General features: G+C 43.9%; 1 protein-coding gene across 1 annotated transcript; it reads right to left on the bottom strand.

The window, feature by feature from the left end:
• Window positions 1-1,301: 1,301 nt before the first annotated feature.
• LOC122477155 (adhesion G-protein coupled receptor G4-like) lies at window positions 1,302-23,397 on the bottom strand. The gene is made up of 2 exons (XM_043570024.1): window positions 23,289-23,397; window positions 1,302-3,045 (listed from the first exon to the last, which is right to left on the bottom strand). The coding sequence occupies exons 1-2, from the start codon at window positions 23,395-23,397 to the stop codon at window positions 2,423-2,425; spliced, it is 732 nt and encodes a 243-aa protein (XP_043425959.1). The 3' UTR covers window positions 1,302-2,422.
• Between the last annotated feature and the right edge of the window lie 4,132 nt (window positions 23,398-27,529).

The raw sequence follows: 27,529 nt of genomic DNA, 5'->3' as shown, positions 1-27,529 counted from the left end.
TTTTGAATATGATGGAAACTATAGACTTCGTCCTCAGGAAAAAAGAATCCATCTTGCATTTTTAGTATGTTGCATGCAATTTCAAGGGCTTTGCCCACCCATCGAGGCCATTCTGGACCTCTGGACCCCTGGTCTAAGGTTTAGAAAGAACATTTGAAGAAACCTGAATAGTAGAAATAATCTTTTCTACTCCTTTTGCTGGTTGTCATTTCAGATTGTGTTTTCTTTTCCTTTTTGTTGTGTTGGATTATTTGTGTATTATGCCTATCAGGACTCAATCAGACCAAGAAGATAGATTGTACATTAAAGAGTGTACAACAGAGCAAAGTAAATGGGGGTTGTCTAGCACTTTAACGCATCAGTTAGATTTAGCATTTTACCAACAAAGTGGTAGAAAAGGTCATGGCAATTCACTAGCCAGATTAGGTTTTCAAAAACCACTCCTGAGCATATGGATTTAATAGAGCCATACTTCCGGTTCTTTAGATCAAAGATAAAGTTACTTTAAACTGCTTTGGGTGAGCTGTTCAGGCTTAACCTGCTAGTCCTTAGCTCCTTTTTGTAATCAGAGCCAGCTAGGACTATTCTCTTTTATTTCCAAGGCTTCAGAAAAGAGAAAAACCAAATGCCTTCAGGTAGTCACCCAAAGGAATAGCATTCCGGTTCCTTTGCTTTAGTCTGATCTCCAAGAAACACAGAAACCCTCTGGAATGCGCCTCTGCCATTAAATCAAACAGTACCCAGACCACTGGTGAAAACATATCTATATAATCTGTGAGAGCCTATTAAGCATGGGTCTAGCCCTCATTCCCTTGATACCTCTCCCCCAAATCCATAAGAATCGTCAATAAAACCTAAAAATGAGTGAACATTTCAGGAAATGAGAAAAAAAAATCCCATCTGGATGTTGTTATCACTGACTTTACCCACACTCAGGACCTGCTACTGCTGAGGGTGGAAAAGATTGGATTTGAGGGGAGAATGGGGTTGTACAGAGAAAAGCAACCCTATATTTTCTCATCGAAATTGGAAAGAAGGAGAAAAATAACATGCGTCATTCCAAAAAGCCAGTTTTGTTACAAGAACTCCATCCCAAACAGTTCTCTAACATCATCATTGCTCACAAAAGAAAAATGAATTGGTTTATAAATCCCATTGCTTGCTAAAAAGGACCCAGGACTCCTTGGTAAAATGGCTGATTCTTGAGCTTAGCAGAAAAAGTACAAGATGAGCCTATAACATCCTGTTGTGCTGAAACTAAGGAAATACTAAAAAAAAAAAAAAAAAAAAAAAAGCTGGGAACATGTCAAAAGGACACAAGAGCCAGATGGAAGGACTCCCGCTGGCCAAAAGAGGGCCAATTTGAACATCAAAATAGATGATAGCAACAGATTGTAACCCATCGAATAAGGGAAGAATCCATGAGTTCGTGTTGGTATAAACACATAAACAACGGAAGGAATATATAAGTAAATGTGGAAGAAGAAAACACTCTCCCTTACAATAAAATACGAACTAATACATGTTGAAAAACAATGGAGTTTTAAAAATCATCACTTTGCAACCAAGTCACTGAGGCAAGAATCATCAATAGATGTAAAACTACTGGGTGAAAGTTTGATAATAATGGGATGTTTACGTAGCCTCCAGATATTCCCCCTGGAAATTAGTTAATTACAAAGGGGAAAATAGGAACTGCACAGTGGAGAAATCTAGAATCATCGTCAGAATCAAATGATCATCGCCAGTAATGGGAAAAATTGGCATCATGAAAGACAGGAAAGGACTAAGGATCTGTTCCAGATTCATCTAACGAGACGTGGTAACTAACTGCAATGCATGATCTTGAATTGGATTCTGGACCAAGCAAAAAATAGCTATAAAAGAAATTAGTAGGATAATTGGTTAAATTTGAATATGGAGTATGAATTAGATATTCGTGCTGTATCGGTGTTCCACAAAGAGAATGTCCTTATTCTAAAGAAGTACACACTGAGATATTTTGAGACATTTAGGGGTAATGAGGCATTATGTCTGCAACTTACTCTCAAATGATTAAGAAACAGGGTGTGTGCGTGTGTGTGTGTGTGTGTGTGTGTGTGAATGGAGGAAGAAAGAGAAGGAAAAAGAAGAATAAAACATGGGGAAAATGTAATAGTGAATGTGGGTAAAGAACATATTGAAGTTCTCTGTCCTGTTGTAATTTTTCTGCAAGCTTGAAATCATATCAAAATAAAACACACACAAAAAAGGAAAGAAAATAGTATTTGTCCTACATTAAAAAAAAAAAAAAAGATGACAAAACGGTGGCAACCGTGGGCCCCTCTGAAGAAAACAGAGCCTTGGCCAAGAGTGGGTCATCCAGAGCAGCAAGCAGACGACTGCATCAGCACAACCCTTGCCTAGGAGGACAATTCAGAAGTTACTCACAGCAGCGCAGTCTCATGTCAACAGTTGGGATGATCTTGTTGATGAGCCAAACATCTTCTTCCCAACTAACTACGTTTCCACCCAAACACTTCATAAAGTCCTCATTTTCCAGGACGTGGTCCCAGAGTTGAAAGTAGTACAAGCTGCCAGCAAAGCCAGGCAGTGGGCTTTTAACCTGGCTGTCCCAGTTCTTGAGAAAATGTCCTAGAATCAGAGTCCCGTTAGGTGTCAGGCTTTGTGGTTGATCCATCACTACCAGTATCCTTTCTGTATTCAGGAAGAGCTCTAATCTGCCCTTGACACCATCCCATAGCAAGCAGATTGTATGCCACTGAAACGGAGCCAGTTGGTAACGGATATAAAAAGTCTTCCCCAAGTTGGACAGTATTAGCTGCTGATGGTCTCCTGCAAGTCCAAGGTCTATGTCTTCTCTGCCCAGGAAGGTGTTATTAGTAATATAGGAGAAGGCCATCCAATCGCTTGATTTGTCATCCACGAATACCAGGTCAATGCATGCTGTGAATCGACTGAGTTCAGGAACCGTGTTGGTCAGGCTCACGTACGTGTCAGCTCTTCCATAAAAATCCAGTCTTTTTCCTTTCAGTGAAAGTGCATCTGTCCAAATTTGGGGATAGGGGAAAGAGAAAGCAAATGAAATTTCGGTAACAAAAATTCAATTTTATCATCTTTGGCCACATAGTCATATCCAGGTTACACAATACCATTATGAGTCAATACTGCTGCAAAACAGCCCAAATAATGGAGATACACAAATCATCTCTGTTTGACATTGGCATGTGACATTTTTTGGCAGAAGAGTTTCTTCCTAATTATATTTTGCCTGCGCTAATATGAAAAGTCAGATTAGTGTTCCCAGAGCACACACCAGCTGGACATTTCGGGGAGGCAGCTAGAAGTATGTAAGTAGTTGGCAGGGAAGAGGCCAAAGAAAAGGCAGCTTGGACTTAAAATTTGCTGCACATAATCTTCGCTCGTGTAATCAAAAGATAGCTATTTCCATCTACCTAACTGCCTTATTATATTCATGGTGCAACAGCAATTTATTTCTCCAATGCCTTTTCCTGAGCCAAATTACTTGATTTATTCTGTCTCTGGAGACTGCGTCTCGCTGAAGGCACCGACAGGGGCCCAGAGGGTGACCAGGCGGACAATACCGAAGCTTCAAGGCTTCTGTCTGCACTCAGAAGTAAGATAAATGGCACTGCCTTGAATGTACCCCAATTCCCCCCTTCCAGCTCCTCACCAAGGGAGCTGCGTATCTTTAAGAGGTTCCAGGGGGCCATGGACCCAGTTACCACTGGCTCTGGAGTCAATGAGCCTGGGTTGGAATCTCAGCTCTGACATTCATCAGCTGTGTAACTTTGAACACGTACCTTAACCTCCCCATGCCTCAACGTTTGCCTCAATAAAATGGGGAGTCAGGGCCCCAGTATGCAGGCACAACTCGGGCCCACCACTCACATTATAATCTACACCAGATAATACCCCTATCTAGTGACCTTACAAGCTTGAAGATTAAGTGAGATGATGCATGCCAAGCCCTCTCAAACATTGCTGAAGAACATGGCCATCGGTACAGTCATTTCGTGGTCGATCTGGCAATATCTATGAAAATTTAAACTTGAGCATGCCCTTTGCTTCACAGGAAGCCATTGGTGAATGGTGACAGCATCAGCGTTACAAACCTCACACCCCAGGCCACGAGGCAAATATCTGAGAATTGGCAAATATCAACCTAATTCCAGCCCCAGCACGGTACCTGACAAACCAAAAAGAGCTTTATGACAGAACAGAATTCCAACCTCTCTCTGCATTAGGGATGTGACCCTGGGACCGCCACTCTACAACTGACAGTGTCCTGCCAGAACAGCACACTACAAAGGCTGGCAGGAAGTGACCGCTTCCCTGCTTCTGGAAGATGTCCCCAGATGAAAGCTTCTAGGTATTCTCCAGCCCTACAATATTCTCTCGCCCTCCATTCCTCCACTGATGTCTTGCAAAGGCAAACAAGTACGTGCCTGCCCACACGCACGCATGCGCGCACACGCGCACACACACCCCACCCCCCCACCCCCCGCCTCCCGCCATGTGCCGGAACCCATACCATCCACCTGCCAGTGAGCTATTTCTGAACTGTCCATGGTGGATGAGCAAATGTTTATTTCTATCCCTGGCTTATGTGATTATATTATCTTATCATCTTTCATGTGGCTAATAAATCTGGAGGTCATCCCACAAGGCGATAATCACTATGAAACCCAAATCTCGATTATGGTTGGTTAACTGCTTTTCTGTTCAACCCCCCAAAATGACGTCAAATACAACGTTTAAGAACAGGTTTTATGATGAGCATAAATCTCCAAGGCTCATTTGTCCTTTAAAGGAGAATGTATCATAATCCCATATTATCTACAGGGCCCCTCCTCTCTGCAATATACTCATATAAAGCCAGTTGCCAAAGGACACAAACATGCAACATAACTACATCAGAAATATAAAAAGATGGCCCCTCGCTATTTTTGAAACACAAGTTACAACAAGGAGATAACCATTTTTACCTTTTGAAATGATAGCACTTTAGACTGAGAATAGCCAGCATTGACAAGCTTGTGAGGAAACAAGTCATTTTAATACACTGTCGTGGGAGCACCAATTAGTACGATCTATTTCTTTAAGTTCATTTATTTTTTAGTAATCTCTACATCCAACGTGGGGCTCCAACTCACAACCCTGAGATCAAGAGTAGCATGTTCCACTGACTGAGCCCGCCAGGCGTCCCAAGCATGTGGCTCTTGATCTTAGGGTTATTTATAAGTTCGAGCAACACATTGGGTACAGAGATTACTTTAAAAAAATTAAATCTTGGGGCGCCTGGGTGGCTCAGTCAGTTAAGCGTCCAGCTTCGACTCAGGTCATGATCTCACGGTTTGTGAACTCGAGCCCCGCATCGGGCTCTGTGCGGCCAGCTCAGAGCCTGGAGCCTGCTTCGGATCCTGGGTCTCTCCCTCTCTCTCTGCCCCTCCCCCACTCTCGCTCTGTCTTTCTCTGTCTCTCAAAAAATTAATAAACATTAAAATTTTTTTAAAAATAAAAATAAATAAAATCTTTAGGGGCACCTGGGTGGCTCAGCTAAGTGTCTGACTTTGGCTGAGGTCATGATCTCATGGTTCATGAGTTCGAGCCCCACATGAGGCTCTCTGCTGTCAGCACAGAACCTGCTTCAGCTCCTCTGTCTCCCTCTCTCTCTGCCCCTCCCTTGCTCATACTTGCTCTCTCTCTCAAAAATAAACATTTTTTTAAAAATCTTTAAAAAGAAAAAGAAGGCTCCTGGAGGAGGATCAATGTTTTTTAGCATATTCACAAAGATGTTCAACCAGCACAATAATTCAGTCTTTTTTTTTTTTTTTTTTTTTTTTTTTTTGTAAACTCTACTCTCAACTTGGGGCTGGAACTCATGATCTGGAGATCAAGAGTTACATAGCTCTGCTGACTGAGCCAGCCAGGCTCCCCAATACAGTCTTTTTTTCTGACGGGCAATTTGCCAATATCTATGAACACTTTCATTGTGGATAGCTGTGTATATACTTTTGACCCATCAATTCCATTTCTATCAATTTATTCTAGACAAATGTACATGTATACAACAATGCAAGTACCAGGATATTTATTGCGGTATTGTTTGTAATTGAGAAAAAGTAAGAATACTTGTATGTCAGTCCATAAGTGACTAGTTAAGCAACTGTTACCTCTGTATAATGGACAATTAAGGCAAACAAGGTAGATCGATACAATCATGGAGAGATTTCCAAGGCTCCATATTATAAGAAATGTGAGTTACATAAGTATAGACAGAATATCATCCTACTGTTTAAAATAAGAGAAAAATATGTGCCTTAGCATAGAAAAAAAGCCAGAAAAACACACACCAAGCAGTTAAGAATGAGTATCTTTAGGGGCGCCTGGGTGGCTCAGTCGGTTAAGCGGCTAACTTCGGCTCAGGTCATGATCTCGCGGCTAACTTCGGCTCAGGTCATGATCTCGCGGTCCGTGGGTTCGAGCCCCACATCAGGCTCTGTGCTGACAGCTCAGAGCCTGGAGCCTGTTTCAGATTCTGTGTCTCCCTCTCTCTGACCCTCCCCCGTTCATGCTCTGTCTCTCTCTGTCTCAAAAATAAATAAATGTTAAAAAAAATTTTTTTTTTAAAAGAATGAGTATCTTTAGGTGTGAGATTTAGGGGGACTTTTACTTTCTATGTTACTTATTTCAGTAATATTTGCACTTTTTATTTTTTTGTTTTTAATGTTTACTTTTTATAGAATTTTTCAAAATTTTATTTATTTTTTGATAGAGAGAAAGAGACAGAGCGTGCGTGGGGGAGGGGCAGAGAGAGAGGGAGACACAGAATCCGAAGCAGGCTCCAAGGCTCTGAGCTGTCAGCATAGAGCCTGACATGGGGCTCGAACTCACGAGCCATGAGATCATGACGCTTAAACAACTGAGCCACCCAGGGCCTTAATGTTTATTTATTTATTTATTTATTTTGAGAGAGAGAGTGTGTGAGAGAGAGAGGGGCAGAGAGAGAGGGGAACAGAGGAACCGAAGCGGGCTCTGTGCTGTCAGCAGAGAGTCCGATGCGGGGCTCAAACTCACAAATGGTGAGATCACGACCTGAGCCAAACTCAGACACTTAATGGACTAAGCCACCGAAGTGCCCCGATATTTGCAGTTTTTATACAATCATGTGTTAAATTTATAATCAGAAAAATAAAGATGGATGGATGGATGGATGGATCGATTGATCGATCGATAGAACCACTTGTAGCCATACTTGAGACTCTGTGTTTCTGGGGGCAGAGGTAAGGTCTACCTGGATATGAGCAGAAGTTGGTGTAATGGAGTCCAAAGAACCAGCTCTGAGTCCTAGGTCTGCCCCTTGCTCACTGCATGAACGTGGACAATTAACGCACGAGAAAGCTTTTAGGACAGTGGCATTTAGTGAGCACTGTATGAATGTTAAATACACCTACGTCACTTCTTTGTGTCTCATTCCTCCATGGTAAGATAGGAATAATAATTACCGTCCTCGCAGGGCCATTATGAGAGATGGCGCAGTAGTAAGTGCCATTTAGGTTTTATGTATGAAATGTTTATAAACTGTGAAGCCCCGTGTAAATGTCAGCTGCCATGTTCACCACTGTCATTATTAGAAGTCTCTTTCTTCTCCCAAACCTCTTTTGTACCCTCACACAGGCAGGAGCGTCTGCACGGAGCCCTGCTGCAAGCCCCCGGGCCCCCAGCTGGGGCTCAGAGGGGACCAGGCTGTGCCGAGGCGGGACAAGGGCTTTGCCCTTCTGTTTGGACTGGCGAGCAGCGTTCTCAGCTGGGCCTCTCCAGGGCCTGCTTCAAAGGCCACTTGTGCCTTTGCATATGATTTAACTATCCATTGCAGATGTCTGCTTGGACGCTGCCATCTGTTCCCTGGCAATTTTCAAGCCCAAATTGCATGATTGCTCCCCCGAAGCGTGTTCCCTCTTGATTTGGCTCCTCTGTGTCTCCTCGCCCCTATCCTGTTTCCTTTTATTTTCAATTACATTTATTGTTTTCCTCACTTAAAAGAAAAACCCTGTTTCTTCCATTATAGAAGTGATACTGTGCATGCTTTTTAAAAGAAAAAATGGAAAGCAGTAGAAAAGTAAAAAGATGAGAACAAAGTCAGCCAGAGCCCTACCACCCGGAGACAACATGTTGGCAAATTTCCTTTGGCGTTCCTTTTCTGCCGTGCACGAGTTTTGTTTATTTCTACGTGGCTGAGATCATATTGTATGGAAAATTTGGTACCCTGCTTTTCTCACGTAACATGATGACATAAGTATCTCCCATGTTAGGAAAAACTTATGAGCCTCGTTTAAACGGCTCTGTTACAGCCCTGGGAGTGCCAGGCACCATTTTATTTACATTGAGAAAATTCACATACTACAAAATTCACCATATGAATCGTTTTAAAGTGTACAGTTCAGTGGCAGTCAGCACATTCGTGATGGGATATGACCATCACCATTATTCTAGGAGTTCTAGAACATCCTCAGCCTCCCAAAAGGAAACCCCATATCCGTCAGGCAGTCAATGACCCTTCCCTCCTCCGTCCTGCTGGCAACCACTAATCTACTTTCTGTCTGTATGGATTTGACTATTCTGGACATTTCATATAAGTAATCTCTACACACAACGTGGGGCTCGAACTCACAACTCTGAGATCAAGAGTCACACGCATTTCCAACCGAATCAGCCAGGCGCCCCAATACATCATTATTCTTGATGGTGGAATGACATTCCATTGTAGGGATATACTACATTTTGTTTACTGACTCATCTGTTAATGGACTTTGGGGTTGTTTCTACCTTTTAACTATTATGAACAGTGCCTGTGTGGACACTCATGTCATTTGTTTTGTGTGAACATGCCTTCGTTGCTTTTGGGTACATATCTAGGACGGGTCACGTAGTAATTCTATGTTTAACTTACTGAGTAACAGCCACTGGTTTCCACAGCAGCCACTTCATATTCCCTCCAGCAGTTTATACGGGTTCTAATTTCTCTACTTCGTCACCAACATTTGCTATTTTCCATTTCTTTAAATTAGTATTATGGGGCGCCTGGGTGGCGCAGTCGGTTAAGCGTCCGACTTCAGCCAGGTCACGATCTCAAGGTCCGTGAGTTTGAGCCCCGCGTCAGGCTCTGGGCTGATGGCTCAGAGCCTGGAGCCTGCTTCCGATTCTGTGTCTCCCTCTCTCTGCCCCTCCCCCGTTCATGCTCTGTCTCTCTCTGTCCCAAAAATAAATAAATGTTGAAAAAAAAAATTTTTTTTTAATAAAAAAATAAAAAAAAATAAATTAGTATTATAACCATCACAGAGGGCGTGGAGTGGTGTCTCCCCATGGTTTTGGTTTACATTTCCCTAATGACTAATGACATTGAGCATCTTTTCATGTGCTTGTTGGCCATGTGCATATCTTCTTTGGAGAAATGTCTATTCAAGCCCTTTGCCCATTTTTAAGTTGTGTCATTTGTCTTTTTGTTGTTGAATTGTAAGCACTCTTTATATGGTCTATTTTTTTTTAAATTTTTTAATGATTATTTATTATTGAGAAACAGAGAGACACAGAGCATGAGCAGGGGAGGGGTAGAGAGAGGTAGAATCCGAAGCAGGCTCCAGGCTCTGACCTGTCAGCACAGAGCCCAACGTGGGGCGCGAACTCACAAACTGTCAGATCATGACCTGAGCCGAAGTTGGTCACCCAACCAACTGAGCCACCCAGGCGCCCCTGTTCTATTTTTTAAAAAATGTTTTATTATTTATTTTTGAAAGAGACAGAGCACAACTGGGGAACAGGTAGAGAGACGGGGACAGAGGATCCAAAGCTGACAGCAGTGAGCCCGATGCGGGGGCTCAAACTCACAAACCGCAAGATGACCGGAGCCAAAGTTGGACGCTCAATGGACTGAGTCACCCAGGTGCTCCGATAAATATTCTAGATCCTAGGACCTTATGAGATGTGTGACTGGAAAACATTTTCTCCCATTCTCTAGTTTGTTTTCTCAGTTTCTTGATAGTGTCCTTTGATGCATAAATTTTTAATTCAGATGAAATCCAATTTATCCATTTTTTCTTTTCCTGCTTATTCTTTTGTTGTTGTTGTTGATTTATTTTGAGAGAGAGAGAGCAGGGGAGGGGCAGAGAGAGAGAGAGAGAGAGAAAGAATCCCAAGCAGGCTCCGCACCGTCAGCAAGGAGCCTGACACAGGGCTCGAATGTACGAACCATGAGATCACGACCTGAGCTAAAATCAAGAGTCAGATGCTTAACTGACTGAGCCACCCAGGCGCCCCACTGCTCATTCTTTTGGTGTCGGTTCTAAGACTCTATTGCCAAAACCAAGGTCATGAAGATTTCTTCCGTTTTTTATAGTTGTTCTTACGTTTGATCTTTCATCTGCTTTGACTTAATTTTTGTACATGGTGTGAAGAGGGAGTCCAACTTCATTCTTTTTATGTGTTTATATGTATATGTGTAAGTTTACATGTCCAGTTGGGCTAGCACCATTTGTTGAAGAGACTATTTTTCCCCATTGAATGCTCTTGGCCCCCTTGTGAAAAATTAACTGACCATACATATATGCATGGGTTTCTTTCTGGACTTCCCATTCTGTGCCATTAACCTATATCTGTTCTGATGCCAATAACATACTGTTTTGATTACCATAACCTTGTAGTAAGTTTTGAAACTGGGATGTGTGAATTCTCCAATTTTGTTCTTTTTCAAGATCGTTTTGGCTATTCAGAGTCCCTTGCAATTCCATATGAATTGCACAATCATCTTTTCCTTATCTGTTAAAAAAAAAAAAGCCCTTGGATTTTGATAAGATTTGCAATTAATTTGTAGATCTCTCCGGGGAATATTGACATTTTAATATTAAATCCTGTTATCTTTTTTTTAAAGTAAGCTGTATGCCCAATAAACCCAAGATCAAGAGTCAAATAGCTCTACTGACTGAGCCAGCCAGACACCCCAAAATCATGTTACCTTAATATTAAATCCGTGAACGTGGGATCTTTTCCATTTATTTAGGTCTCCTTTAATTTCTTTCAGCAATGTTTGCAGTTTGAATGTAGAAGTCTTTCAACTACTTGATTAAATTTATTCCTAGGTATTTTATTCTTTTTTTTAATTTTTAAAAATGTTTATTTATTTTTTTTAGAGAGAGAGAGAAAGAGCGTGAGTGGAGGAGGCGCGGAGAGAGAGAGAGGGAGACACAGAATCTAAAGCAGGCTCCAGGCTCTGAGCTGTCAGCACAGAGCCGGCCGCGGGGCCCGAACCCACAAGCCACAAGATTATGACCTGAGCTGAAGTCGGACACTTAACCGACTGAGCCACCCAGCCGCCCCATAGGTATGTTATTCTTTTATATGCTATTGTAAATGAAATTATTTTTGTAACTTTGTTTCAGATTGTGCCTTACTAGTACATAGAAATACCACTAAATTTTTGTGTGGATCTTGTGTCTTGCAACTTGGCTGAATGTGTTTATTAACTTAAATGTCTTTTTTTTTTTTTTTTTTTTTTGCAGATTCTGTAGGGCGTTCTATATGTAAGAACATGTAATCATCTGCAAATAGAGATGGTTTTCCTTTTTCGTTCCAGTTTGGATGCCTTTTATATCTTTTTCTTGCCCAAGTTCTATGGCTAGAACTTCCGGTAATGTTGAATACAAGAGGTAAAAGTGGGTATTCTGGTCTTGTTCCTGATCTTAGGGGAAAGTTTTCCGCTTTTCATCATTAAGTATAATGTTTACTGTGGGCCTTTGCTAGATGGTCTTATAAGCTGGAGGAAGTTCCCTTCCATTTCTAGTGTGGCAAGTGTTTTAGTCATGAAAAGGTGTTGGATTTTTGTCAAACTTTTTTCCTGCATAAATTCCACTTGGTCAAGGTATAGAATCCTCTCAATATATTGCTGGATTCAGTCTGCTAGTATTTTGTTAAGAATTTTTTTGTCCAGGGGAACCTGGCTGGCTCAGTGGGTAGAGCATGAGACTCTTAATCTCAGAGTCGTGAGTTAAAGACCCATATTAGATGTAAAACTTACTTAAAAGAAAAAAAAAAAGAAATTTTCAGGGGCACCTGGCTGGCTCAGTCAGAAGAGCATGCGACTTTGGTCTTGGGGTTTGTGGGTTCAAGCCTCATGTTGGATGTAGAGATGACTTAACAATTTTTTAAATCTTTAAAAGAAAGAATTTTGCATCTATACCCATAAGGGATATTGGTCTGTATTTTTCTTTTCTTGTGGTGCCTATGTCTGCCAGCTACCTTTTTTTTTTTTTTTTTAACTCTCTACCAGATTGATAGAGCAAACGATTGTGTCCCAGGTCTGTCTCTGGCAGATCCTGGGGGGAAAAGAAAACTCTTGCTATAATGATTACTCAGTACGTAATTTTATTTTGCTTTTTGCTAAGTTCCAAAGCTGCTCTGCCTGGTGATGCCATGTTTACACAATTTTGAAGCAGAACTGAATTCACTGAGCATGAAATAACGCCAGTTTTTCCCAGAATGCTCCAACTCTTGTATTGGCTGGTTTTTCAGGGCAGTGGCTTAACCAGAGTCTTGGCCCTCTACTGCCAGTTTCCAGTGCCCAGCATCATGGCTGGTACATAGTAGGTCCTTTATAGCTATTTTCTGATCAATGGTTTGCCCACCATTAGGGCACTGAGTTGGAGTCTAATGGATGGCAGATAGAGGGCCGTTCCTTGTGCAAAGGCATCAGAGATGTGAGCGAAGTATCTGACATAGAATGAGAAGTTCTGAACTGTAAAGTTTCCTCTTCCTATCGGACCCCCAAAGTCACAAATACATTCATTTTAAAAGTCACGGAGTAAAAAGCTTAGAATTCTAAGAGACAAGCAATCCAAATGATTCTTTTTCTGCACAACCCCTTAATTTTCTGCAGACAGCATTAAGCAATCATCAGATATATCCTGTATTTGTTTCTCTGTCCTCTCTAGGCCATGTTTCTCCTTGCAATGTTAAAGTGTTTCAAAACTTAGGGGCCTGAGATTCTAGATACACTGCCTTGAACCATCTTAGGGGGAGTGGACGAACGAAGCTCATCACAGTCTGGCACCATAGGCATGGCCTGGTCTCTGTTTCTCCCCCAATGAGGTGACCCGCTCTCCTCTATTTTACTCAAGATTTCCAATCCAGAGAGCCTTACTGAGCAGTCGTTTGGGTGCTGTAACAAAGTACCACAGACCAGTGGGTTGAACCACAGACATTTATTGTCCCACAGCTCTGGAGGCTACCAGCTGAGATCAAAGTGTCGGCAGCCTCCTTTCCTTCTAAGGGCTCTGAGGGGCAAAACCTGTGCCTTGTCTCTCTGCTAGGTTCTGGTTTGCTGGCAACATTCGGTGTTTTGTGACTTCTTTTGATCTCCCCCAACCTCCACCTTTGTCTCCACATGGCCCTCTCCCTGTATGCGTGTCTGTGTGCAAATTTTCTCCTTTTATAAGGACACCAGTCATCTCAGATTAGGGGCCCACCCTACTCCAGTATGACCCCAACTTTACTTAACTAATTACGTTTGCATTGACCCTACTCCCAAATGTGATTACATTCTGAGGTGCTAAGGGAGAGGACCTCAACATATGAATTTGGGGGGGACACAATTCAATTCATAATACTGCATAAGGCTCAAGGCCCAGCTTACCACCTGGAAATACCTCCTATCAGAAGGGGGAGACAAGGCAGAGCAAATTTTAGGGAAGGGACCCACCAGAGGCATCGGCTGCTTTTATACCCTGGAAAATCTGCCCACTCTGAGGACGGGCATTCCGCAAGGGTACACCATGCCTGCCTCAACTGGGAAATGTCAGCACTCGCTCCTAAAAGGGGAGTGGGCAGACCCTCATTTCCATAGTATGCGAAACCTATACCTGCACAAACTCTGGCAAATGAATGTTCAGGAGCATGGAAAACTCTTGTAGACCAGGTCTGAGTTCTAGAAGATCCGTGGCTGTCTGAGTTGATCTATGGATAGGTGCTTGATACTGGGGAGCTCCGTTACCCACAACACCATGGTCATCACGTGAACAGCCATAGAGAATGGGAGTTACTGCCTGATACCCAGTGCCTACACTTCCCGCTGGTCTTGTGAGTAACCGGCTAACCTGTGGATAAGCCAGATCTGTCATATGTAAAAGCATCCACCTTTGAGCCTCATTTCTGTCACCAGTCACTAACCACAGAGTTTTCCAACACACCTGCTCTTCCAGGCCACAGGACGCTGACCACATATGGGGCCTGTCAAGAATTCTTCTCAAAATAGGAAGCAGAAGAATCACCCCCACATAGGTAATGTGATTGTTCCTTCAAATTTTGGGTCCAAGGCCCATGTCTTACCCAACAAAATGGATGTCTTTACTCAGAAAGCCAGAAGAACCCTGGAGAATTCATCTACTCAACTATGTATCAGTGCTAGAGTGAACTCATATTCACCTCAGGTCCTTGGCCCTAATCGGCTTACATTCCTGAGAGAGAGGTAGTCAATAAACAAGTAAATATAAGAATTACAAATTAGCGATGAATCATGGGAATCTACTCCCGAAGCCAAGAGCACACCGTATACTCTGTATGTTAGCTAACTTGACAACAAATTACATGTAAAAAAGAAAAAAAAAATTACAACTTGTGGGGTGCCTGGCTGGCTCAGTCGGTAGAGCTTGTGCTCTTGATCTCGGGGTTGTGAGTTTGAGCCCCATGTTGGGTGTAGAGATTACTTAAAAATAAAATCTTAAAAAAAAAAAGAATCACAAATTGTGAAAAGTGCTCTGAAGGAAATGAATAAGCTGATGAGTTAGCTAATGGGGATAAGGCGAATGGGAATATCTACATTAGACAGGATAGTTTGGGAAGACCCCTCTGAGAGAAGAGTCGTTTCCACCCAGTTCTAGGAGACTAAAAACAGCCAGGGCTACACAAATGTGGAGTAAGAGTGACCCAGACATGGGTAATAGCACATATAAAGGCCCTGAAGTAAGACTGTGCTTGACATGTTCAAGGAATAGGAAGGAAGCCAGCACGTCTGGGGTGGAGTGAGAGAGGCAGCATGGTAGGAAACGAGGCCCAAGAAGCAGTGGGAGACCAGATCACGCAGTGCTTTTTAGGTCTTATTAAAGAATTTGGACTGGGGTACCTGGGTGGCTCCGTTAGTTGAGCATCCAGCTCTTGATCTCAGCTCAGGTCACGATCTCATGGCTCGTGAGTTCGAGCCCCACATCGGGCTCCTCGCTTAACAGAGCGGAGCCTCCTTGGGATTCTCTCTGTCTCCCTCTCCCCCTGCCCCTCCCCTGCTTCTCTCTCTTCCTCTCGCCAAATGAATAAATAAACTTACATAAAAGGATCTGCAGTTTATCTTTAAAAAAGAATTGCGATTGTATTCTAATTGTCCTGGAAATGTATTAGCAGGTTTTGAGTAAAAAAAAAAAAAAAAAAGGGACAAGCTCTGAGTTGACACGTTAAAGGATTGCTCTGGCCGTGGTGTGGAGAATGGGCTATAGCAGAGCACGAGCAGAAGCAGGAAGACCAGTGAGGAGTCTATTTCAGGTTTATTCCTCATCTCCTGCTCCATTCTGCAACTATTCAGTCCCTGACCTGTCTTCATCCATTCTTGCTGGCTCGGCTCTCAACCCTTCGACCTTAGGACAGACTCGGTTTCTTCTTTTTGACCCTTGGTGTTCTTCTAGGAACATGGCTTTTTTCCACACTCTGGCTCCATCCATTTAGAGCATCTGAGTCTTGTGCCCAGTGTTGCCCTTAGCCCTCTATCCTACAATGACCCTCACAGTTGGGGAAGCTGGTGACTCGTCCGGAGCCTGAAGGGAACCGAACCTTAGTTATGCCATTGTTTCCAGGACAGAATCCTCCCCCACCCCCCAGGAAGAAAACGATGAGCTTCTCGCCAATTGAAGAAAAATTAGAATTAATTATTTGATAACCTCAAAAAAAAAAATCATTGTCTCGACCCATGGTTTTGAGACTTAGTCTGGAAAACCTTGTGAATGCTTTAAAATGACTTCTTGGGGCGCCTGGGTGGCGCAGTCGGTTGAGCGTCCGACTTCAGCTCAGGTCACGATCTTGCGGTCCGTGAGTTCGAGCCCCGCATCGGGCTCTGGGCTGATGGCTCAGAGCCTGGAGCCTGCTTCCGATTCTGTGTCTCCTTCTCTCTCTGCCCCTCCCCCCTTCATGCCCTGTCTCTCTCTGTCTCAAAAATAAATAAACGTTAAAAAAAAATTTTTTTTAATAAATAAATAAAAAAAATAAAATGACTTCTTCAGGTTGAAAATCTGCCTATCCATCATAATTTCCATTGACCAGTGACATTCCTCACAAACTCATTCTCATTTTCCAGGACAACACATTCTTCCACTTTTTTCTTTCATGACTACAGGAAAGACTTCCAGATCCCTCTGTTCCTAGATCCCTCTATTTCATGCCCCGTGACCCCTCAAAAAAAAAAAAAAACCCACGTAGAGTCTGTGTCACATATAGCATCACCAAACAGGAGTTCAAAAATGTGTGATTTCAAGTTGCATTAATTTATTAAATAAAACAAACTTAGTGAATCAGCAAATAGGTACCTAATGCCTAACCTGTGGGTCAAGTCCTATGCTGTATGTTTTGGATACAGAAATGGAGAAAACAGCTTCTGGCCTTTGAGGAAACAGGCAGAGAAAGATAAATCAACATCTTAGCAGGTAGTCAAGGCCAGGTGACAGAGTCGCCGCTGTGCCCCATAGGTCCCATTTCAAGCTTTATTATGAGAAACATGGTTTCCCATCAGGCCCTGCACACAGCAAGAAGCCAGTCAGTGTTTGTTGTTGATGGTGATGATGATTTGGTGTTTTTCCAGAAGATTAGCACTCAATCTGAGGGCTATTCAAATTAAACCCCAGGTCTATTTCATCAAGAATTGTCACTCACTGGCATGCATGACCTTTTAGCTAAAGACTGATGTGCTAAGTGAACAATGTTATCAACTGAATTTACTTAATATGGACCAAGTTGCAGCCTTCCAGGACGACCTTTTCCCCGAAGTCTCCAAATTACCAGCTACTTCAGTTCAATTGTCTTAATCATCTATTCACTGCAGAATAAAAACAAAGACAGAATCTATCTCCAGTCCTGCCACAGAGCCTAGGCAAGGTCTGGGCCACCCCAGAACAGATGCCTGTTTGTCACCGTGGATCAGTGACCAGCTTTTGGCACGCCTCAGTTTCCCCATCTATATTCTATGATTGATTGTTGCCATGTAAAGGAGATAAAGGTGATATCATAATCAAATAAAATAAAGAAATACACAATATATACATAATAAAATAAAGTAAAAGAAAAGAATAATGACCGTATAAAACAATTTTAAAAACTGTTGGATTTAAAATACATATTGTATTTTTAAAAAGTTTTTTAATGTTACTTATTTTAGAGAGACAGAGAGAGTATAAGTGGGGAAGGGGCAGAGAGAGAGGGAGGCACCGAATCCGAAGCAGGCCCCAGGCTCTGAGCTGTCAGCACAGAGCCTGGTGCGAGACTCAAACCCACAAACCGTGAGATCATGACCTGAGCCAAAGTCAGATGCTTAACCGACTGAGCCACCCAGGCGCCCCTAAAATACATATCTTAAAAGAAAGAAAGATGATATTATCGTGCTGCAGGGAACTTTAAATACAGCATTTTGCATGAGAGAAAACAGCCCAAAAGAAAACTGAAAGCTTCTTTTAAGTGTGCATTAGCCATCAAATGGCATTTCAGAGCTGCATTAAGAAATGTCAAAGACAGCGCCTGCCTGGCTCAGTTGGTAGAACACACAACTTTTGACCTCGGAGTTGTGAGTTCAAGCCCCATGTTGGGTGTGGAGGCTACTTTATTTAGGAAAAAAAAAGAAAATGAAATGTCAAAGACAATCATCCAAACTACTGGGTACTTGAAGCCAGTTTTCTATCAGTCTTACACAATCCTGAGTGAATGGATGCATTTACTGAAGTTTCAACTTGTCCTGCAGCCATATTGACCCAAAGGAAGCCGTTGAGAGGCAGCCCCACGACTTTGCAAATGGTTCATTTCACCTACTGTATATAAGACATTGAAAGAAATCACAAAAGTACATTTTCTTACCTGAGAGAAAGGTACCGCTCAACATGAGAATCAATCCATAAAACTTCTGACATATGATGTGTTCTTTCATTGTGTAAACCTGTGTTCAAAAAGTCAGAAATATGCCCAGCTGAGATTCAGAACAAAAGGTTTATTTCCAAAAAAAAAAAAAAAAAAAAAAAAGGTTTATTTCCAAGTGTATGTGACCATACTTCTCCCTCCCGTCCAATGCAAGGCTTTTTCCTATTGCTTAAAGCCATGTCTGCCAGCCGCAGTATAGACGCTTGCCTGAGTTACGCAGCCTGGCGGAAACCTCACTGATTGGTTTATTTGCATACCCTTCCAACAAATTGTACCGAGTGCCTACATGTGCCAGAGCCTGTGTTACACGCTGGGAATAACAGTGCTGGGAAGACAAGTTAGCCCAGAGGGGAAGACACACATCGAATGTGTTAATTACAAAATGGGGCTGCACTCAACCTTAATGCACACATCTTCAACCCAACAACTTGAAATTGTAATGATCCGAAACATTTGGAAGAAATGGCCAAGGTAACTCCTGAAATCATTTCTATTTTTAGAGCAGATCTGTTTAGAGAGACCTGATCACCTCCTTCATTCACCCAGCTTTTCTCCTTAAAAAAAAAAAGTATAATTAAAGCTGCTTATTTGGGGAATACCCTGGAAAGCCCCCTTCTCCAGCCAAAACAGTGTTAAAACTACAAACCTTACAGAACATATTACAGAAGTTTGGCAGTAGGGTGCTGATGGGCCTTTTCTGATTTTAAATAAAATGAACTTCGGAATGACTTACAGATTTAAACATTTCTTTTCCTATAGGATAATGCAACATATTGTATTTCTTCCCCTTCTAAGTGCGAATAAGAAGGGAATCTGTATGACTTGGATGGATTTCCTACACCACAAACTTAGAAGTGGGGGAATGTCTAAATCTCTTACGACTTGTGAGATGAAATGCAGCTTAAATTCACAGCGCTGTAAGGAGGACCAGACTGAGAATCCATAACTAGCTGTGAGCCCGTATTTCTGTTCCTTCATTTCCCTGGGCCTCAGTTTCCTTATCTGTAAAAAATGGAGATAATAATCTGCCTATTTCCCAGAGCTGCTATACAAGAGGATCAAATAAGGTGATATTTCAAAGGCAATTTTCAAAGTATAAAGTGCTATAGAAATGGATATGATTGCTATCTATAAAATGGAATTTTCAGTAGCAAACAATCCAATTTATATCTTTCTTGCATTTCCTCTAAACTTTTATAACAATTCCAATGTATGTTTCAGAAACTTACCTGGCACCCAATAAATAAATCGTGGGACACAGTACAGAATACTATGCAGCCATTAAAAGGAGTCAAGTAAGTCTCTCTGTCTGTCAGGTATGAAAAGGTGGGTGGGGAGACGGGATGGGCCCTGAGGACTTTCCTTTATATACAATGCCATTCTGAGCTGCTCGGCTTTTCTACGATCATCATACATTACCTATGTAATTTTTAAAATTGAAGGAAAGGAGACAGGAAGGGAGGGAGGGAGAGAGGAAGAAGACAAGATAGGAAGGAAGAATGGATACTAAGTAGGTTTCCTCTATGCCTAATACCATTCTGTACTGTTTGAGTATTTTATACTGAGCCTGCATGCCTCGTATAATTTTACAAAATGGAAAGAAAGATGGGAAGGAGGAAAAGAAGAGAAAGAGAGAGAGAGAGAGAGAGAGGGTAGAGATTAAGGACCTGTGTTTTATACCTCTTACAGTTACATGCAATGTGGTTCTTTTGTGCTTAATAGGTGTTGTTTTCATCATTTAAAAGAAATTTATTTATTTATTTAAAAAAAATTTTTTTTCAACGTTTATTTATTTTTGGGACAGAGAGAGACAGAGCATGAACGGGGGAGGGGCAGAGAGAGAGGGAGACACAGAATCGGAAACAGGCTCCAGGCTCCGAGCCATCAGCCCAGAGCCCGACGCGGGGCTCGAACTCGCGGACCGCGAGATCGTGACCTGGCTGAAGTCGGACGCTTAACCGACTGCGCCACCCAGGCGCCCCTTTCATCATTTAAAAGAAATTTAAAGGCAGGAAGAAAGGAGGGAGAGAAGGAAGGAAGGAGGGAAGCAGGGCAGAAGGAAGGGAGGGTGGAAGAAAGACGCTTACCTGAGAGCTGGATTCCTCCAACTTCCCACCCCGTGTCACTGTGGGGTCCAGAAGGAGAATTTGCTTCACGAATGACCAGATCTGGTCTCCAAATCCCTACGTTTGATGTGAAATGGAACGAGCCAAACGCAGGAAGGCTCATGATCTGCTGGCCATGCCTCAGTCACCTTTTTTTTTTTCTTTCTAGATCAACTCAGCCTCTCTGCTCTTAGCTTTATGGGGCTTACTGACCAGGGCAGATCCTCTTTCTGTGGCTTGCAGTACGTCACGGGGCTGCTTTCCCGAGCATGAAATCAGCCCGAGCAAAGTTCTCAGGTTATTACATCCCTGCAATTACCCATTAACGTGAGGGCCCCTTCCCAGTGCTCACCAAGGATTATCTTCAGTTGCTAGTTGATTATCACTTTAATTAAGTTGGATGTATTAAACCGGTATTTGCTCACTTAACTAAGGCTCATTTCACTTTATTGAGAACTGGGGGGTGGGGGATGGTGTTCAGACCGGTGAGCAGAAAGCAGAGGCCAGGCAAGGATTAACATGTTCACATCTCACCCCGTCAGGACGACGGGGCCAGCTTTTTACCCTCACCACGGATCCATTCTTCAAAGTGCTTTGAAAAGAGATGTACAGAACTGGTTTTGTGGCCTTCTCAAGAGAGGGATGTAGTTTTGTGCTCCAGAAGGTGTCATTACAGCGCTTTGGAATGATGGAAATACCAGCAAATCCCATCAAGCTTCCAGGGATGATCCCCGCCAGGCTCTGCACTTCCAAGGTCAGGGCCCTAAGTTCAGAGGGTACAATGACACAATGACTTGCTCAAAGTCACAGGGATGATGAGAGGCAGAGCAGGAGTTACGACGACGGAGGGCTCCTGGTTCCCAGGCCAATGCACGGTCCTCTCCCTCTCACACCTCAAATGGAAAAATTCAGTTTGCTAACAGACTGAGTCAACCTGCTACCTTCAGGCCAGTGGCTCTCCGCAGGGGAACGGGGAAGGAGGCAGTGTATCAGAATTATCCATCACTCACCCCCCAGCCCAGAAACTGTTCGTGGTACGGCGGATGAGAGCCCAGGCTTTCCTGAAAGATAGGTTAGTGTTTGATTCTCAGTTGTGTGACAGACAGCCAGGCTCTTAACATCTCTGGAGCCAAAAAGTGTCCTCGTTTGTAAAAGGTGGCTAATGCCACTCACCTCATATCCCTGTGAAGATTACATAGGACATTCGGTGCAAAGGGCTTAGCCCAGAGCCTGGCAGGGGTCCCGGTGCCCCCGCTCCTACCTAGAATGCCACTGTCTTCTCTTCCCACCGTGCACAAGGCTAAGCTTTTGTGGCCTGCTCCCCACATGGTCCACACAGCTTACAAGGGAGCGTGGGGCGATTGTCAAGTGTCATCTTAGCACTTCCTTGGCACTGATTTCTTTTTCACGTCAGGCCCGCTCATTGGTCTGCCTCCCCCCTACCCCCATAACCCGATGAGCTCTGGAAGGACAGTAACTCCGTGTTTACTCAGTGGCTCACACGCTGCCTGGCACATAGAGAAAATTCTCTGGGGGTGCCTGGGTGGCTCAGTCGGTTGAGCGTCCAAGTCTGGATTGTGGCTCAGGATGTGATCTCGAGGTTCGTGGGATTGAGCCCTATGTAGGGCTCTGCTCTGGCAGCATGGAGCCTGCATGGGATTCTCTCCCTGTTCCCCCACCACTTGCTTGCTCTCTCTCTCTCTCTCTCAAAATAAATTAATAGACTTAAAAAAATTCTCTGGAAGGAGACCCTGGTGAGAAGGGTTGATTCTAGAAAAGGAGACTGAGAGGTCTTGGATGGGAGAGAAACTTACATTTCTCTGGATAGGCTTTTCTTCTGTTCAAATTTTCATCGTTTGCAAGTGTTACTTTTTCAAAAAAAAAAAAACCACTATGTTTATTTATTTATTTTTTAAATCCAACATGGTGCAGGGCACCCGGCTGGCTCAGTCAGTAGAGCATGCGACTCTTGATCTTGGGGTTGTGAATTCGAGCTGCATGTTGGGAGTAGAGCTCACTGAAAAATCTGATGTAGTGTAACTGAAATGGTGGACTGGAAAATGAAGCGTGCAGAAAAATGAAGAGGCTGGAGCCCTTTGGTTGAGACAAAAAATGTCACCTGAGGAGGGAGGCTTTCAGTGGGCATCTTCCATCCTCTGGAAGATTAGAAGGAGAAAGTTGAGCATCTGTTCTCTGAATGTACAGAGAGAAATAGGAAACGGACTGCAATTGCAGTGGGAGGTGTGAGTTAAACATAAAGAACTAGTTACTGCTGATAGGAGTTGATAAACACCAGAAAAGGCTGTCACAAGATGTGATGAGCCATCCGTACCCAGAAACTCAAAGGTCTAGACAGCTCACGTGGCTTTACTGATTTCCGTGTCCTCTCACAGAGAGAGATGGCTGAGCTTATGAGACTCTGTCCCCGTTTCTGACACTAGAAAAGACCTTTACTCTGGTGAAGGTCCCCGTTGTCATCATCCCCTCTTCCCTTCCTGGGGTGAGCATCCCACCAGGCCAATTTCTCAACTGGAAATGTCTCTGGAAATTTCCATACAACATGGCCCCCACCCGCAAACCAGCTATCGAGTTCAGGTCTCAACTGTAGATACAGGGAAAGGATCCGACGCTCGGGGAAGAAATCATCTGTGTCGGGGACTTGCTAAGAGATTTTCTTTTTTTTTTTTTTTAATTTTTTTTTTCAACATTTATTTATTTTTGGGACAGAGAGAGACAGAGCATGAACGGGGGAGGGGCAGAGAGAGAGGGAGACACAGAATCGGAAACAGGCTCCAGGCTCCGAGCCATCAGCCCAGAGCCCGACGCGGGGCTCGAACTCACGGACCGCGAGATCGTGACCTGGCTGAAGTCGGACGCTCAACCGACTGCGCCACCCAGGCGCCCCACTAAGAGATTTTCAAGGACAACTTTGATTATGTCCGCTTGCCACCTTACACGCTACCATCCAGCTGACTCCCTGCTGGCTCTCATTCCCACCCTGCCTCCGTACGTTTGCCACATGTGTGGGCAACATGGTGATGATGACGATGACGATGGTGTCCATGTCTAGTGTTTTTGTGGTATAGATGAGATGATATCTGTAAAGCACTTGGAGCACTGCGTGGTACATAATAAATTTATAAGTCTTGGCTCTTATTTGCTTTTCTTCTGCACCTTTTCAAGCTCGACAGTATTCGTTTAGTCAAGAACGCTCGGCGGTTGTAAGATGCTGGGGCTTCAGCAGTGACCCAAACAGATGACCTCTCCCCCCTCACAAAGTTGACGTGCAGGCGTTCCAGCCACAGCGCGGTGGTCAGCGTGCCAGGAGCAGAGCAAGCCAAGGGGACAAGAAAGAGCAAAGAAGCAAGAGACATAATGGAGGGCCAAATCACACACGCTCTGGTGGGCCACTTCCAGAACTTTGGCTTTACCCTGGAGAAATGGGGAGGCAACCCGTGCAGAGTGTTTCAACACTTGCGACTTCAAAATAACATCGACCTTGCAGAAGAGTTGTCAGAAAAATCGGTTGTTAACATTTTGCCACATTTGCCACATCCCTTTTTACGTTTATTTCTGAAATACTTAAGAGTAAATTGCAGCCATGGTGCCCCTTTACCCTGAACACCTCAGCTGGCATTTTCCTGAGAGCAAGAATAGCTTCTTACATAACCACGGTATAATTATCAAAATTGGGCAATTTACCTTGAGGTAATATTACCTCCTATACGGTCCACGTTCACATTTAGCCAAGCGTCTCACTAATGCCATCTTTCATGGTCTCCCCCTCTGATCCGGGAGCAATCTAGGATGACAAGCTGCTTTCGCTGCCATTATTTTTTAGTCTCCTTTAATCTGGAAATATTCCTCAGCCTTGCGTTGACTTTCATTACATTGACATTTTTTTTGAAGTGTATGCCCCTCCTATTTTACTGAATGTCCTTCAATTTGGGTTTGTCTAATCTTTCCTCAGAGTTCAGGCTATGTGTTTTAGGCAGGAATAGCACAGAAGTGCTGTTGGGTCCGAGGGACATCGCATCAGGACACACAGGATGTCACTCGGTCCCGTTATTGAGAATGCTAACTTTGATAACTTGGTTAAGATGGCATTTGCCAGTTCCCTCCACTGGAAAGTTATAATTTCTCCGCTTGTAATTCGTAAGGGATGTGTGGAAAAATACTTAGAGTCCGTGTAAATATCCTGTCCCTCCTTCTTTTGGGGCCACTGTAACAAAATACCACAGACTGGGTGACTTAGAAACAACAGACATTTGTTTATCACAGTTCGAGAAACTGGGAAGTCCAAGATGAAGACACCGGCCAGTTCAATGTCTGGTGAGGGCCCACCTTATGGTTCATAGACGGCCATCTTCTCCTTCCATGGCCGGAGGAATGAGGAAGGCCTCGGGGATCTGTTTTATAAGCTCTCCTAATCCCACGCAGGAAAGCTTCACTCCAGTGATCTCCCAAAGGCCTCACCTCCAAGTACCATCACACTGAGGGTTCGGACTTTGACACGCAAACTTTGGTTCCTTTGAATTCTATTGACCATACCGCAATTAAAAAACAAAACAAAACAAAACACGCCATTGCAAAGAAAGCCCTTCTGTAGCCTGGTCCTTGTGGACCTCTCCCGCTCCATCCCCCACTTCCTTCCTCAAATCCTACACTTTGCCCAGAGCGAAACTTCTACAGTTCCCCCAAATATTCCATTCTCTTTTATCCTTCTGTGCTTTAGTGAATGTTGTTCCTTTTGCTTAGAATATTCTGTTTTCAACGTTTATTTATGTATTTTTGAGGGGGGGGGACCCAGAATCGGAAGCAGGCTCCAGGTTCTGAGCTGTCAGCACAGAGATGGACTTGGAGCTCGAACCCACAAACCGTGAGATCATGACCTGAGCCGAAGTCAGACGGTCAGCTGACCGAGCCACCGAGGGGCCCTAGGAGGATTCTCTTTTTAATGTTTAGTTTATTAATTCTGAAAGAGAGAGAGAGAAAAAGCGTGAGCAGGGGAGGGGCAGATATAGAGGGAGAGAGAGAGGGAGGGGCAGAGACAGAGGGAGAGAGAGAGAATCCCAAGCAAGCTCCACGCCATCAGCTCAGAGCCTGATGCGGGGCTCGAACTCACGAGCCGTGAGATCATGACCTGAGCTGAAATCAAGAGTCAGATGCTTCACTGGCTAAGCCACCCAGGCACCCTGTGCCTAGAACATTCTTTTCACAGCCTGTCCCCCCTGCCCCCCTTGGCCACCTAAAAATTTCCTACGCATCCTTCAAGAGTCAACACGGCTATGTTTTTCTTCTGGGAAGTCTTCCCTGAGCCATCCCTTCTCCTTGCATCCCATCCTGGGTAGAAATTATCATTCGGGCCATTGAGGCACCAGCGTTACTCTCCTTCGGTCACCTTTCTGGACTCCTAGGAGAGATAAAAGTCCCCTTTTCAGGTTCTTTTGTGTCCTAATGTATCAAGGGTAATGATTGGCCCTTGATACAAGTTGACGTAAGTGGAGGCCCAGTGCTGGAATCTTTGGGACTGAACAGTGGTAGCAGGATTTCTAGGAGAGCCGAGGCTTGCTCAGACCACCCCGGCGATATAGGTAGGCCAGAATTCAAAGGAGCCTGGGGCACAGGGAAGTGGGAGACAGGCTTAGTTAACGAAAAGATACAACTCAGTTGAGTTTGGGGGCATCCGTAAGACTATGCCCTTTCCCTAAGTGGCCACCAAGTCTTTTATAATTTTTTTTTTTAGAAGCGTTTATTTCTTTGTTTTGAGAGAGCGAGCGAGCACAAGTGGGGGAGGAGCAGAGAGAGGGGAAGAGAGAGAGAATCCCGAGCAGGTTCCGTGCTGCCAGCACAGAGCCCGATGCGGGGCTCAAACCCGCAAACCGTGAGATCATGACGTGAGATAATTAAATGCCTAGTGATGGGACGCAGTGAGGTAAACGATGTAGGCATTGCTACCCGGCGTTGGGGGCTACTGATCTTGTCAGGATTCGTCAGGAGGGATCACGTGCCTCTAGACTGTAGTTGACCATGGGTAACAAACTGTGGAAAGCAGAACTGAGGATGAGGAGAGACACCGGTACTGTGATTCATAGAGAGGCAGCAGTCACTCACAGTAGCCAGGAGAGGGAGATGTTTGGCATTTTGTGGGTTGCACCGTGATCTTGGTTTTGTCTGCACTTAGACAAAATGATGAAGCAGGCCTTCTTTGATCTTACTCATCCTGGTCTTAGGGTAACCTTGGCAAACACGGATGTTCTGTAAGATTGCTCGTGCCCAACAGGAGAATAACTGAGTCTACCTGTGGGTACCAAGCCAGCTTGTACTCCGGCTCAGCTGCGAGCCTCAGACCACTTCCTGGGTGACAGGGGCTGCTTCCTTTCTTTCTCTTTTGGCCAAGGACACGTGAAGTCCAGCTACAGGACATTACGCCATGATACCCAGATTTCCCTACTACCCATCGAGATGGTTGTTTGGAAAACACAGTCTGTAGCCGGGCGGGGGTTAGTCCCTCCTGCTTGCTGCAGGATGAACTGTTGCATTCTCTGATATGCAAGTGACCGCACAGGAAGAGGTCAATATAGAAAGATGGGGAGGTTTGCATCGGCCAATGTAACACAAGCCATTACCAGAAACAAGTAGCAGTAGCAGGTCTTAAAGTCAGGGGCCTAGACTATGAAACCCAGCGAACAAAATCACGTCCCAGGATCCAATCAAGTCTATTCTAGACGAGCGGGTGGCTTTTTCCTTTAGCCTAGTCGCAAACTCTTCCGCTTGCTCTGTATTATTATTGGCATAAGGGTAACAAGTAGTATTTGCTGTAGCACAAACTCCCCCTTGGCTGGCTAGGAGGAAATCAAGGGCTAGGCCACCGTCTGTGACAACACTAGCTAATGAATCTAGACGACTTTGTTGGGCTTCCAGAGCAGAAGTGTGGCAGAGACAAGTTTGGGGCCACCTGTCTGGCTGCGTTACCCCCATTATGGAACTGCAGCTCCACGTGTAGGCGTAACAAGGGAATCGATTATCCCTCTTGCGAGTTCTCTTGAATAACCTATCTTTGCCTCGTTTGGGAGGCTTCTGGGTGTCTTTCTCAAGGTATAAATAAGGCTGATAGCTGCATAAGAAGTAGTACTCTAGTGAAGCACAGATTATATTAGCAATAAAACTATGATTTACCACTATAGGAATAAGCC

The sequence above is a fragment of the Prionailurus bengalensis genome, chromosome X, assembly GCF_016509475.1.
Source record: "Prionailurus bengalensis isolate Pbe53 chromosome X, Fcat_Pben_1.1_paternal_pri, whole genome shotgun sequence".
Taxonomy (NCBI): Eukaryota; Metazoa; Chordata; class Mammalia; order Carnivora; family Felidae; genus Prionailurus; species Prionailurus bengalensis.
The sequence above is the reverse complement of the archived record's forward strand: the minus strand, read 5'-3'. Positions and strand labels throughout refer to the sequence as shown.